General features: G+C 27.8%; 1 protein-coding gene across 2 annotated transcripts; it reads right to left on the minus strand.

Annotated features, from left to right (window-relative positions):
• Nucleotides 1–318: 318 nt before the first annotated feature.
• LOC124929422 (RNA-binding protein 24) lies at nucleotides 319–4,536 on the minus strand. 2 transcript variants are annotated; one of them, XM_047469778.1, is made up of 6 exons: nucleotides 4,068–4,536; nucleotides 3,809–3,941; nucleotides 3,331–3,496; nucleotides 2,856–2,892; nucleotides 1,772–2,066; nucleotides 319–1,646 (listed from the first exon to the last, which is right to left on the minus strand). In XM_047469778.1, the coding sequence occupies exons 1-6, from the start codon at nucleotides 4,269–4,271 to the stop codon at nucleotides 1,597–1,599; spliced, it is 885 nt and encodes a 294-aa protein (XP_047325734.1). In that variant the 5' UTR covers nucleotides 4,272–4,536; the 3' UTR covers nucleotides 319–1,596. The 2 variants fall into 2 exon arrangements, with proteins under 2 accessions (XP_047325734.1, XP_047325735.1); XM_047469779.1 differs by having other exon boundaries at nucleotides 319–1,666; nucleotides 4,068–4,535.
• Nucleotides 4,537–15,257: the final 10,721 nt, after the last annotated feature.

Raw genomic sequence — 15,257 nt, forward strand, 5'->3', positions numbered from 1 at the left:
ACCCAAATTTATTTATTGTAAGGATGGCTAGCATGACCCATTTTAATTGTAAGAATCGAATATCAACCTATCTTTTAGATAAGATCATTGATATTTGAGTTACCAAACTTGAATTTGCTTCATCTAATTCGAGAAGTTTTCACTTGTAATGTAGAATCCAATAATTATTCCAAAATTTTACTTTCCTAAAGATTACTCTTTCAACAGCAATCTAGCTAGTATTAACATTATGATTATGATGATTCAATGAGCTAGCTAGTGAATAATTAATAACAATAACATAGCAAGCATACTAGTTATATTTAAGAAAGAACAAGGACAGAACATATTAGTACTAATTATAATATATATAAACATAAGCAGATCAGTCATTGAATAAGTAACATGATGAAAATAACAGCAGTATCCAGTACCCAATATTCTCAATCCACCATAGGAAGAGAAAAGGGAAATAAGTAGTTCTAATAATTAATTAAGCAGTTACAATCCAAAGCAAATACTTAGTACATATATCAAGTTCCATCTTGAAGCAAGAAGAAGAAGAAGAAGAAGTTGTAGAGAGAGAGATGAAGACCTGAGTCCTAACCATGGTTGATTATATGAAGTAGGTTAGAAGAAGAGTGAATAGAAGAGAATCCAAAGGGAAGTCCCAAAATATCTCCCTAAGGATTGTCTTCTTTGATGCAATATTTTGAGCTCCAGAGCCATTCATGGAAGCTCTCAAAACTACTGTCAGTGGAACTACGTACACTAGATGCCACTAAATGCTCACAGCTTTTATGTTTAAAGGTGATGATGAACAGGCTACAACTCCCAAGAGTTTAGCCCCCAAAAATGTTGGAAAAATTAAAAAATAACGAATCTACGTCAGTTTCATTGATTGATCAATCCATTGATCGATCTTCTTCCCCTTGCCCACGGAGAAGTGTTTCCACCCAAAAAAAAGAAAGAAAAAAGAGCACAAGTACTTACAATGGATGTATCCAGTGCCCCCAAGATTTGCTAAAGCTACCTCTACCCATAGAGGTAATTTATCAACCAAAAAAAAAAAGTTTGGAAAGAAGGTGGGGATTAGCCAATTTGAAAGTTGAAGGGACCCATTTTTCATAATTTACATTTTCTTGAAAGGCCCTTGTAAAAATGGATCATAGAATAAAAATTAGCCATTTTTTTTTCTCCTTTTGGCCTTGGCTAATTATAACCTAAATTACCTAACTAGCTAGATATGATGAAGTTAGCCCTTTCTTTTCCAAAAAAAAGGGCTGTTGTAAGTTAGTTGGGATGATGGATGATGGATGATGGATGATGTATGATATGAAGATGAAGATGAAATGATCACCAATTTATAAAGCTCTTGATCCACATTGAGCTTGTAATTGGTTCCATATGCAGATAAAGCTTATAAGTTTTGCTTATAAATTGATTCTCTTTAATCAGGATCCATTCCTTTTTCAAGAGAAACAATTTTAGCTGACATGATGATATGAAGAGCTTCTGCCCTTTAGATAGAAGATAGATAGAGAGAAACAGAACCATGATAAGGCCACAGGTCTTTGGATGCTTCTGGAAAATGAAAAAAAAAAGAGAGAGATCTTTTTAACGATGAGGGATTGGTGCTTGAACGGCGGCCATCGCCATTGTCACGCCTGTGGCACAGCAAAACAAACTGTCAAAGATATCAGTATCTCTTTTTATCAATTAATTAAGAACAACCCTAGATCCAAACAAACAAACAAAAACAAAAGCTGTTAATCCATATATGGGTACGAACCTGAGTGCAGAGGAGCGTTGGGTGCAAGTGACATTGGAGCGCCGTAGTGATGATGAGGGTAGCCGCCGGCGGCACTAGATGAGTTCAAGGCAGAGTATTGAAACAGCTGATGTGGGTATTGAAGGCCGTACCCCTGTCCACCGGCTGCGGCGTATCCAGTAGCCGGAGCTCCGGCGCCGTTTCCTTCACCGAAGTTCAGAAATGGGTAGTAGGCTGCAGCTGCCGCCATCCCTCCGCCGCCGGCGCCGTATATCGGATATTGAGTGGCGGCGCCTCCATAAACACCATAGTATCCCTGAAGAATTCAAAATTAAGAAAATCAAACAGACAGACAGACAGACAGAACTCATTTGTCTTATCCATAAATCCAACGGACAAAAAAAAATCATCATCCAGATTCTTTCCTGTTCATATAATTCCTACCAATCCTCTGATTCCAAATATCGAGATAACAATTAGTCAATGTTTTGTAAAGTAATATTTAATTATTAATAATAGTTATGCTTCTCGAGGTTAGTATAAACAAAAGCACGCAATCCAATAAAAACCCATAATCTCAATAGTTTGTTTGACCAAAAAGTAAAAAGGCAGTCTTTGTTTAGAATTTAATATAAATAAAACATTTTGTATGAAATTGAATTTTAGTAGAAATTCATAAAATTGGTTAAAACCAAACAAGGCCACAACACAGACAATGGGAGGGTCCATGAATCATGAATATGAATGACATAATTTATATTTACTTTTAACCATAGTAATAATCTAGTTTAGGAATTAAGTGACCATCACAATAATAATATTATTTTATTTATTCAAAGTTAATTAATTGTAAGTTGTATATATCTTAGAATTTATTTATAGACATGAAAAAAATGTACGGCAATATTATTTTAGGAGTAGGAATATTCTAGTTAGGAATTTTATATTTATATTAAGAGACAAAAAAAAAAACAGTTAACTAGTCTAATTGATTTGAAAACTAATTAAAGTCTAATTTAATTATATTTATATATATATATGTGGTTTTTATTAAATGAATAAAATTTTCTTATTAGAATGATTGAGATAGAGAAGTAAAACAAACCGTGGGATAAGAGTAGTCAGACGAATATGTGGAATACCTGCATGTAGTCAGTCACCATCAACAAATTAATCATCCCATCAAAAAAATATTTTTTTTAATGAAATAATTCACTTATTTGAAAACTATTATGTTATGCTTACATTGTAATTGAATTCATTGTAATTAACAAGACATATAATTAAGGAAAAGGAAAGTAGGCATTGAGAGACATGATGATTTGAGTGAAGAAGAATTCTGATATTATTTGAAAAGAGAGAGGGAGGGGGGGCATGCGTGAATAGAAAGATGGGTAAAACATGAGTTGGCAAATGCACGTGGTAGAGGGGGCACGCCTTCTGTCCGACATCTATTATAATGTCTTTTTTTATTTTTATTTTTATTTATATTCTTGATTTAGATAAACAAAAATAAAAGGTAGAAAGAATAGAAGAAAGATTGCTTGGATAAAAAGAAAATAAAATTAATTATTACGTACCCATAAAGATTGTAAGGTATCCCTTGCTGGATAGCATAATGAGCTGGAGTGAACGCCGTCGCCGACGCATAAGCAGCCGCCGCCGCCGCCGTTCCTCCTCCTCCAAACGCCGTCTGAAATGTTCCCATTGCACCCCTCATGTTATTCCTTCCTCCTCCTCCACTTCCTATACATAGATTAATTATTTCATTTTCTAAATTAAGATATATTGAAACGTGAAAGCTACAACACTTAAGACTATGGTAATTTATTAATATAAAGAGCTGTCATATATGTTTACTAGAATTGGGTGGGGATATCATATTATTCTTTTAACCTAGCTAGTCATATTAATTAATTTCTTGCTCAAAATATATATAAATTGTTGATCAAGATTGAATTTGATATCTATCTTTAATTAGGTTATGTAGATCTTCATCATCATGTATAACAGTTAATTAATAAATATAATTCTATGATCGTATGGAAAAACATATACCATGTTTTGGGGTTGAAGGTTTAGATCTTTGAAGACCCAAAGAAGCCAAATTACAGTTGGCCCTCCTCCCATCTATCACCGGAGCTGCATCAACGCAAGCCCTCATGGCTGCGTCTGGTTCTCGAAAAGTTACCTTATAAAATTAACAAATTCTTAATTATTATTAACCCATTTGATCAAAGATCCTTCAAATTAATTAATGAACCCATTTCTTAAGTAAAATTGACTTTTCTTTAAAGAGAAAAGAGAGAGTACATACAAATCCATAGCCTTTGGATCTACCGGTGGCCTTATCGGTGATGACAACAGCTTCCAAGATATCACCAAATTGTTCAAAGTAGTTCTTCATTGTGTCCTTTTGGGTTTCCCAAGCCAACCCTCCAACAAACACCTTGGTGTATGTTGTATCCCCAAATTGCCCTCCCGCCGCCGCCGCCGCCGACACATTTGATGGAGGAGTCATCTTCTTCTTCTTCTGATCTCTCTTCTTAATAATAATAATAATTAAAAAAAAGATTTGACCTTTATTATACAAACTGATGCTTGGTAATTGGATGAGGAATTAGGAAGAAACTAAAAGAAGGAGAGGGAGATGGTGGTGTTGATTGATGATCAGACAATTAGGTCAGAAATCCAGCGAGGGAAAGAAAAGAAAAGCAAGAAGATGAGAGAGAGAGAGGGAGAAAGCAAAAGGTAGGAAAAGATGAGTGACTCTTCTTCCTCTCTCTCTTATAATACGGACGTGAATTATATTAATATTTATTTAATAATATACCAGCCAGCCCCCATTTCTTTAACACAACTGGCAAATAAAGACTGTCACCTTCCTTTTTGAGCGTGTCTGTCACTCTCTCCATTCATTCATTATTTCTTTCTTTCTTAAAAACTCTCACTCAGACTCCATTATTATTCTAAGAGACAAACCTCTGCTTGCTAGGTTGTCAAAATGTACGTACGACCCAAGTTGCTCCATCCATCTCTACTTATGATATATATATATATTGTTTTAAACAAATTATCTAATAATATATTTGCAATTTAGATAATATAGTTTAACTTAGCTATATATGAAATTATTAGGTTTAGGGTTGGGATTGAAAGTGATAATCGAATCAACTTCATTTACTTTTGTTACTTTAATGATATCTAGATAATAACATATAAAATAAATGAATTAGTTAAGGATTTATTTAAACATGTAAAAGAATATTGGTGGATATATATATCATATATGTATATCCAAATATAGAAAGGTTAGAATATGGGGTAACATCTACAAATATGGAAGGTTGAATGAATGTTTACATATGAAATTATGAATGATTCTCGGTTGATGCTATATTTTTGCAAATCAATGGAGATATAAATATAGGACCTACACAGGGCATGCAATTTTGATTACAAGACTCTTTAACTAATTAATTAAATTATTCATTTCTTATCATTAATTTATTTTTGTTAATTCTATTGAAAAGACTTCAATTGAAATGACAATATAGGTTAGGATAGAATTGGTTTTTTATAATTTTTAATTTCGTCATACTTATACTATAATAAAACTTATGTTCGGTTGGACGAGACGAGAATGTATTAAACTAGCTAGTCGTATGGTTTCATATTCTTTTTTGGATATTTGACAAACTTGTAAATTAATTTTAATCAATCATTTTGATATTAATTAAACTAAATTAACTATAAAAACACAATATAATAACAATCTCAAACAATATTTTTTATTACATAAAAACAAAAGGATAATATTTGTATATAATTTTTTTTATTAAATAAAGATGAAAAAGATAATATGTGTATATATATACCTTTTCTTTTATACAATCTTTTTTAATTACATAAAAAAGAAAAGATAATGTTTGTATTTGAATTTATTTTGTTATATCCTGACTATAATTAGTATATTATTTATAGTACGTCAAATTAATTTAATTATTTAATATATTAGTTTATATCATATTAATTTTTTTTTAAACGTTAGGTTACGCTTCTACTTCAAAGTGCGACTAATCTCGCAGGTTAAACATATACCCCACAAATAAACTTAACCAATTAATTAAGCAAGCGAAACTTGTCGCCTGTTGGGTTCGTACCCAAAACCTCTATGAGACTAGGGATATTCACATCTTTTTGTAACTAGACTAAGAGTGAATATAATATTAAAATTTTCTATTGAAGTATTTAAATATTTTTTTAGTTCGCATTGAGATTGTATATATCTTATTTATTTGAAGCAGATATATGAATATAAAAGCTTACCAACCTGGCGTGCACCCGCCCAGACTTTAATTGAACATATCAATATCACACATCACAATATTACATTCATATATTTTCCTTGGACATGCATATATATGCATACTATTCATGTTATATATGTTATTATATTATATAGTAAAATATTTTTTAAATATATATATAATTTCTTTATGGCTAGTAATTTTACAAAATTATTAGAAAGATTAATTATTAATATTTATTTTCTTTGTTTTGTTTAAGAAAATTAGAAAGAGAATAAAAACTGTAATTTTAATTCTGAAAACATTATAATGTAGTATGATTTATGAAAATTAGATATTTTTTTTTTTAAATAAAATAGGGAATTTAGAACGACATAATGCGATAATTGATATCTTAGGGATTGATATTTTCATTTAAGTTTTCCGAGTGATCGAGTTGTGATATGAAAATGAGAGTTACATTTATATACAATAAAATATGTTCATATTGTACCAGCGTTAATCCGAAAATTCATAGAAATTTCACAGTTATAAACATGCTTACTATACATAATGAATGATATGTATGAATAATATTTTTGTTGCACAACTGTACTATACAACAAAATAAGTTATTAAAATTTTGAATATTCCTTAAATTGCAATTCTTAATAATTGAGAACTATAAAATTATAGTTTTATAAAGATGGATGTTACATGTCTCGAGTTTGGATTATAATAAAATCGTCTTAGTTGAAGTTGAGGCAATTACTACGAGGGTCATGTCCCCTTCCTAAATTAAAATAATTATTATAATTTTAAATTATCTATCAAATAAAAATATTAAAATTTAACCTTACAAATCTATTTCTAATTTTTACCGTTACCAAACATAAAAAATAAATTGTAGTCTTACATGAATGTGGAAATGTGATAAGTACGATCGCAGATAAGTCTTTAACCTAACATTATAAGTTACAATTGCTCATAATTGTTAGATTATAAAAAAAATACATAACAATAAACTCATTTGAAGAGAATGACCATAATTGAATAAATAGCCTGTATTTTGATTAATAAATTGTTGAATAATATATTTGATTAAATATTTTTAATAATAGAATAATAATTCTTTTTAAAATTTCAACAAAATAAGACTTTAAAAACTTTTGGGAGTCAAAGATTTCATCTATTCCTATCTCATTATTTAGATGGAACGTTATTTATGGTAAAATTCTAACACATGATATGTACATGAAAAAAATTTAGTGTTATGGCTCGTATGTGTCACGAAGCGGTTGAATTGACAACTCATTTATTTTTGTATTGTCGATAAGATACTAGTATTTAAAGTTTTGTACAGTTACTAAGATTCATTGGGTGATGTTTGGGTCTGTAGATAGTTGTTGAGAAATTTGGATTGATATAGTTGATATGACATGTCTACATATTTGGTTTACCATCCAAATTATTTTTTGGTGGATTATCTGGTTTGAGATAATTCATTGAACTTTTAATGATCGTAGTCGTTCAATGTGTATTAATCATTATATTTCTAAGATTCGTTCAGGAAAAGTCAGTCTAATCTGTTAGGGAGTTAATCGTTATTCTCAAGATTTTACGAGCTCAATAACTTATCGTTTACCGTTTTTTCACTTTTTTTTTCTTTTTTTTTTCTTTTTGTCATTATTTTCCATTATGATTTTTTATTTTTATTTTTAATATATATATATATATATATATATATATATATAATAAAACACCAAATTACTTGTCTAAAATAATTCAAAGTTTATAAAAATAATTATATAATATAATAATAAATAAATTGATGTTATGCCAAAAAAAAAAATTAACTTGTTGGATTTCCTACTGACTAAGTAGTTTTTTTTTATTAAAAAAATTATTTATCCCGAATTTGATTTACTGTAAAATAAATAAATTTTAATAACAGTTATATCTAAAAATATAGTATTCAAATTTTATTTTAGTTTTCTAAGAAATTAATAGTAAATATATATGTATATATGAAATTGTTAAAACAAACTGTCCCTAATTATGGAGAAGTTAAACACGCGCGATATCGAGAGTGGCATTTGTTAGAGTGGAAGAACTGTTAATAATATTAAAAATTAAAATTTAATAAAAAAAATGTCCTCTTTCTTCGTTGGTCGCTACTACAATTTAAGAAGACAAATTAAGGTTTGATGTTGCCGTTAAATTACGTAATTGACCATAACCACTATTCATTTGGATCTGATTTAGGGTTTAGTTTTATCAAATCTATATATATATAATGATGTTTGATTTTTAAAGTGTTCGTATTGCCGGGTCGAGAGCTGTGGTTTATTTGGATACTTGGGTCGGATTGTGGGTTGACCCGCCTTTAAATTTAAAACGGTTAAAAATGAAATTAAAAATGCCAAAGGTATGTTTCGAACTTGCAACCTAACAAAACAAGTATAATTCTTTAACCAACTAGGCTACAAAGACTTTATATTTTAAATTCAACACCAAATTTGATAAACGCGGGACGTTTTAATATTAATATAAGTTCAACTTTTTAACTAACTAATATATATATATAATGCTTAATTTTTAAAGTGTCCGGATTGCCGGGTCGAGAGCTGTGGTTAATTTGGATACTTGGGTTGGATTGTGGGTTAACCCGCTTTTAGATTTAAAACGGTTAAAAATAAAATTAAAAATGCTAGAGGTATGTTTCGAATTTGCAACATAACAAAACAAGTACAACTCTTTAACCAACTAGGCTACAAAGACTTTATATTTTAAGTTCAACACCAAATTTGATAAACGTGGGACGTTTTAATATTAATATAAGTTCAACGTTTTAACTAACTAATCTATATATATATAATGCTTAATTTTTAAGGTGTCCGGATTGCCGGGTCGAGATCTGTGGTTAATTTGGATACTTGGGTCGAATTGTGGGTTAACCCGCCTTTAAATTTAAAACGGTTAAAAATAAAATTAAAAATGCTAGAGGTTTGTTTTGAACTTGCAACCTAACAAAACAAATACAACTCTTTAACCTACTAGGCTACAAAGACTTTATATTTTAAATTTAACACCAAATTTGATAAACGCGGAACGTTTTAATATTAATATAAGTTCAACTTTTTAACTAACTAATCTATATATATAATGATGCTTAATTTTTTAAATGTCCGGATTGCCGGGTCGAGAGCTGTGGTTAATTTGGATACTTGGGTCGGATTGTGGGTTGATCACATTTAAATTTAAAACGGTTAAAAATAAAATTAAAAATGCTAGAGGTATGTTTCGAATTTACAACCTAACAAAAGAAATACAACTCTTTACCAACTAGGCTACAAAGACTTTATATTTTAAATTCAACACCAAATTTGATAAACGCAGGACGTTTTAATATTAATATAAGTTCAACTTTTTAACTAACTAATCTATATATATATATATAATGCTTAATTTTTAAAGTGTGCGGATTGCCGGGTCGAGAACTGTGGTTAATTTGGATACTTGGGTCGGATTGTGGGTTGACCCGCCTTTAAATTTAAAACGGTTAAAAATAAAATTAAAAATGCTAGAGGTATGTTTCGAACATGCAACTTAACAAAACAAGTACAACTCTTTAACCAACTAGGCTACAAAGACATTATATTTTAAGTTCAACACCAAATTTGATAAACGCGGGACATTTTAATATTAATATAAGTTCAACTTTTTAACTAACTAATCTATATATATATATAATGCTTAATTTTTAAGGTGTCCGGATTGCCGGGTCGAGATCTATGGTTAATTTGGATACTTGGGTCGGATTGTGGGTTGACCCGCCTTTAAATTTAATACGGTTAAAAACAAAATTAAAAATGCTAGAGATATGTTTCGAACTTGCAACCTAACAAAACAAATACAACTCTTTAACAAACTAAACTACAAAGACTTTATATTTTAAATTCAACACCAAATTTGATAAACGCGAGACGTTTTAATATTAATATAAGTTCAACTTTTTAACTAACTAATCTATATATATATATAATGATGCTTAATTCAACACCAAATTTAATAAACGCGGGACAATTTAACATTAATATAAATTCAATTTTGGGTCGGATTGTGGGTTAACCCACCCATAAACTTAAAACGATTAAAAATAAAATTAAAAATGTTATCCGTAATTTTTTTTCACGGTTTTTATATTATTAATCGTGAAAATGCACGGGATAAATGCTAGTCTTTAATGAAAACAATATTCTCATAGTTATCACAAGTCATAGTTTGGTCAAAATAGTATATTAATTGATGATCATAGTTTGCTAAAAAAAAAAAAAAAAAAAGAGTTTGAAGGAAGATAATGAATATAAAAAGTCATGTTAATTTATTTTAGAGAATTAAACAGCTGGTTTAAGAAAAAAAAATATGATACTTATAAGGAGATTATAATATTTATAAGATTCTTTTTGACATCTCTAATTAAAATGGAGCTCATGATATCATTAAATATAAAACTTAATTACATCATTTACTACTAGAAATTCCATAGTTAGCCAGTTAGCATGCAAAATATATAAGTGAGAATCATTTAAACTCAACGATCAAAAATTACAAATTAAAATTGAAAGCACAACACAAAATAAATTATATTCACCAATAATAATAAAAAATAATAAGTACGGAGATTTTCACGAAGATCAATGAATTCTCTATCATTTTTCTTATTATAGTAGTTTTATAAAAAATAAAAAATAAAAAAAATTTATCCACGATATAAAGATTATTGAGTAATACAACACAAAATAACCAACCAAATTTAAATCATAATCAACAACCCAACTTAAGTCATAATATTGATTATTATAAATTCAACAAAAGTCGAGTATAAAAGCAAATATAAGTTGATAAAATAACAAATATCAACAACGTTAATATCACTTATATTATATTTTAATATTATAATGTTGTCTTTTTAATTTTGTGAGTATTGTGATTCACAACAGAGTATTTGTGTTTTGATTGTAACAATATATTAATTTAAATTGAAGTGAATGTATGTAAACAAATATATATACAATCTTTTTTTATATTAATTTTTTTTCTTCTAAAATATAACAATTTTATAAAATTTTGAACTCACCAAATAACTAAAATGTTGCAAGACTAAAGTCTCAACTTAAAGTGAGATTTATTGTGCTAGATTTTGAATTAAAAAAATAAAATTTAATCAAAGATACTCTTGAATAAGACTTTAGTGTTTACTTTAGCATACTTGAGATTTTTTTTATTTGTAATGGTATGGCACAATATGAAAAATTAATTAAGATTGTAAAAAACCAATAATATATGAAACACAAAAATTAATTTGTCAATTCTAGTAAATTTGTTAAGCCTAACTATATTTGTGATGGATTTATTATTCTTTTTTTAAGGTAATTGAGACATATTTGTGAAGGATTTATTATTCTAATTTTTTCTTTTACTCGTTAGAATTATTTTAAAATTGAATATGTGGCATGCAGAACCTAGTAAAGCATATGTGTCTTATTCAAATTCAAATATATATATATATATATATATATATATATATATATATTTCATTACAATCAAACTTTATATTTAAACATTTTTTTAACCTAAAAACTAACCTGACTTATTGACAATAATTATAGTAAATTATTTATATACGCTTTTATATTGAAGTAAGGTTATGACAATATGACAATAAGTTATTGTCATAACCTTGCTTCAACATAAAAAAAAATTAAAAACGTATATAAATAATTTTCTATAATTAAGAATAAATTAACTAATATATCTCAAAATAATTTAATATTAATTCACCTCAGTTAATCATTAATGGTTATCATATTTACTAAAACTTTAGAAACAAAATAATCCATTATTTCCATTCTGTTACTTAAACACATTGTAATTTTAGTATAAAGTTAATATGCATATATATATATATATATATATATATGAATATTTCGAAATCTTAAATTTGAAAATGGTAAAAAATGAACGAACATATAAAACGGCAGGAAGTCAACGGTCGGCTTGCCGCCAGGGCTGTTCAAATGAATTAGGAGTATAATAGTAATTATTATTAAAGTTTAACGCCACCATTGTGGATGTGGTCCCAATGCCACGTCTACAAGTTAAAGGTTGAAAAAGATAAGGTTAGAAATTCAATTATATATATATATATATTTATATTTCAGGAATTAATATTAATTGAATCTAATAAGAGTGAACCTTAATTACTGTCAAAGAAAATTTCTATATATATTTGGTTGAATTGTCTTCAATAAGGGTACTTTTGATCCTATTTGATGACAAACAGAAATTGATTTTCAGCTCCAAATTATCTCTTTTTGATCGATAATACTTCACCAGCTTTGTTTTGTAAGAAAATCATTAATAGTATAAGAATGAATTAGTTATATATATATAAAAAATCATATATACGAAAATGGTTATTTTGATCTGCATAAGTAATGTTGGGAGAAAGAAATACCACATGACATAAGAAAATGTAGAATAAACGACAGCTGTTTCTTGCAAATTTGGTAATGCCTGTTAAATTATTTTACCATTTTTATAATTATTGAGATTGTTTGATTGGTATTCGTTTTATTAAATTGAAAGAAAAAAAAATGTTTTTTTGGTAGCATAATTACTTTTTTATTACACATTTTTTCACCTTTTTTTTTCTAATTTATTTCACTTAATAAAATGAATCCCTTTTTTTTATATTAATTGAATTTTTTTTATATGGTGTAGATTAACGCGTGAGGAGGTGTGCATAAAAGTATTTGCTCCAATGAGCAATCTGATAATTCGGTCTGTTTTCAATTAAACAATTTTCAAAACTTATTATAATTGTAAGAACGATGATAAACATATAATTATCTAAAAAAAAATATTGTTTAACATTTTAAATCCTAGCTAGATCAAATTTGTGCAGCTGAAATGTTAAGAAATTTGTTTTCATTTTGTTAATTCAAACCACCAAATTAACTGTAAGCAATTAATTAAGGATATTTATCATCTAGATTAAGTAGTTTCTCAGGAGATCCTATTTATATTTACTTCTTTCATCAAAATCCAAATAAAACAGACCATTTTGAAATTCCAACAACTTCTTAATTTCTGTATCATTCTACATTTATTTCCAAATTCTCATATATTTATGGTGATTATCGTGTTAAATCCCAACAAAATTTGAAGACGAGGCCAACTACAAATTATAACACAAATAAAAGACTACATATATTTGAAAGTATCTAAAAGACACTGCATGGCAATCCATTTCACTTTGAGTGTTTCAAACTTTAAAAAGACATATATAGAATTTTACATATATATTAATTAAGGTTTATCTTATTTATCTCTTATGGAAGAGATATTCATCATATCAAAATTGTTATGTTTCTACCCAACAACAAATGTACCGTGAACGATAAATTAAAAAAAAAAAAAAAAAGTAATTACACGTGGATCCATAAATTTAACAAAAATAATAATTTTACATAATAAAGTTTTATTTAATTTAATCACAATTTAATATTAAATACAATAAAAGTACATACTTATCATTTTTTTTATAATTAAAAAACAATTGTGATAAAATAGAGATATGAAAAAGATAAAGTAAAAATAACCTATCTAACTAGTTCAGTGTACCCTTAGCTAGTTATAGCTATAGCTTATTTTTATTTATTTATTTATTTTCTTGCTGCAGGTACGTAGAAGCTTAATTAATTGACCTTGCTTCATAGTTACTTTATTTTTTTGTTTTTTTATTGGCAATGAGGAATATATATATTAGAACAAGAGGTGGGAGGGGTTTAATTAATTATGCATGGGTGAATCAATCATTCCAACCATGACTATATTTTTTTTTATATATATATAAAATTAAAAACACATGCAATGACCACATGACCATCCTTTCTTTTTTCTTTTTCGAGCTAGAAGGTAGATGAACCATGAAAGGTGGTTCTTAGAATTGCAATGAAGGGATACCTCTATTACAAATAAAGAATAATGATATAACTCAATATATATATATATCAAAATCCTCCTAATCTTTAACTCTAAGTAGGGATGACAATGAATCGGTGTTTATCTATGGCCCAACTTAGAGTTGTCTTGGCTGGACTCGACCAAATCATGCCACCATTTATGGTTATGTTTTGGCTAGACCAAATCATATTTTGAATACAACAGTACAATAACGTGTTCACATTTACCCGACACCAAATACACAACCTATTGACTTGACACGAGATATTGTAATTAGTCTTGAATCCTTTCTAATTTTCTATTCATATATGTTAATTCTCAAGAGTAAATTAAAAAATGGCAGCTAGCTGTCAGTTGATCAGTTAGCTTTAAAAACCAACCATCCATTTTTCAAATATATATATATATATATATATAGAACATCGTCTTCTTAAAGAAAGGAAATGTGTACTAATTATTTACCCTCCTTCTCCTCCACCCCTTAAAGTTTTTCACTTGAATGAAATCCACCCATTAACTTTCTACAAATAAGATTCCCCATCTATTAAATTTTTTATATCAAAGTTTATTATCTAGACAGAGTAAATGACATTCTTAAAATTTTAATAAATTAAATAAGATGGAAAACCTTGTTTGAAGAAGTGTTTTTTTTTTTCTTCCAGTTTTTTTACTTAAAACTCAACCATCTCTATCTAATAACTCATTTTATTTATTAAATATTAAAATCGTCCTTTATTAACTCAAAAAATAAAGAGAGAAAATTAAAATATAAAGATATTTTGGTATTTTAACCCAAAAGGTTGATTTTTAAAAAGTATTTATATATCAAAAAATGTTTTTAGAAAAAAAAAACCTAAAAAAAATCTCAAACAAGGCCTAAGTATACCATTATGAATTAGAACAAATACACAATAGATAATTTTTTTTTAATCTTCTATACAAGCTTAACAATAATACAATTAAACCTTTACAAAGACTTAGGTCATCATTTTATATTTTTAAGAAATATTACAACCATATATATATATACCTACCTGTGTGTCAGGTTGTTTTAATTAATGAATTAATCTTAATAATAATAATTATTCCAAACCGTTGGAGAGTGTCATTGGAGAAGAATGATTCTATTATTTTCAGTTTAGAAAATAAAAAAAGAAAAAGAACCCAGCTGTCTCCCAAACTTGTTT

Source organism: Impatiens glandulifera, chromosome 3 (genome assembly GCF_907164915.1).
Source record: "Impatiens glandulifera chromosome 3, dImpGla2.1, whole genome shotgun sequence".
NCBI lineage: Eukaryota > Viridiplantae > Streptophyta > Magnoliopsida > Ericales > Balsaminaceae > Impatiens > Impatiens glandulifera.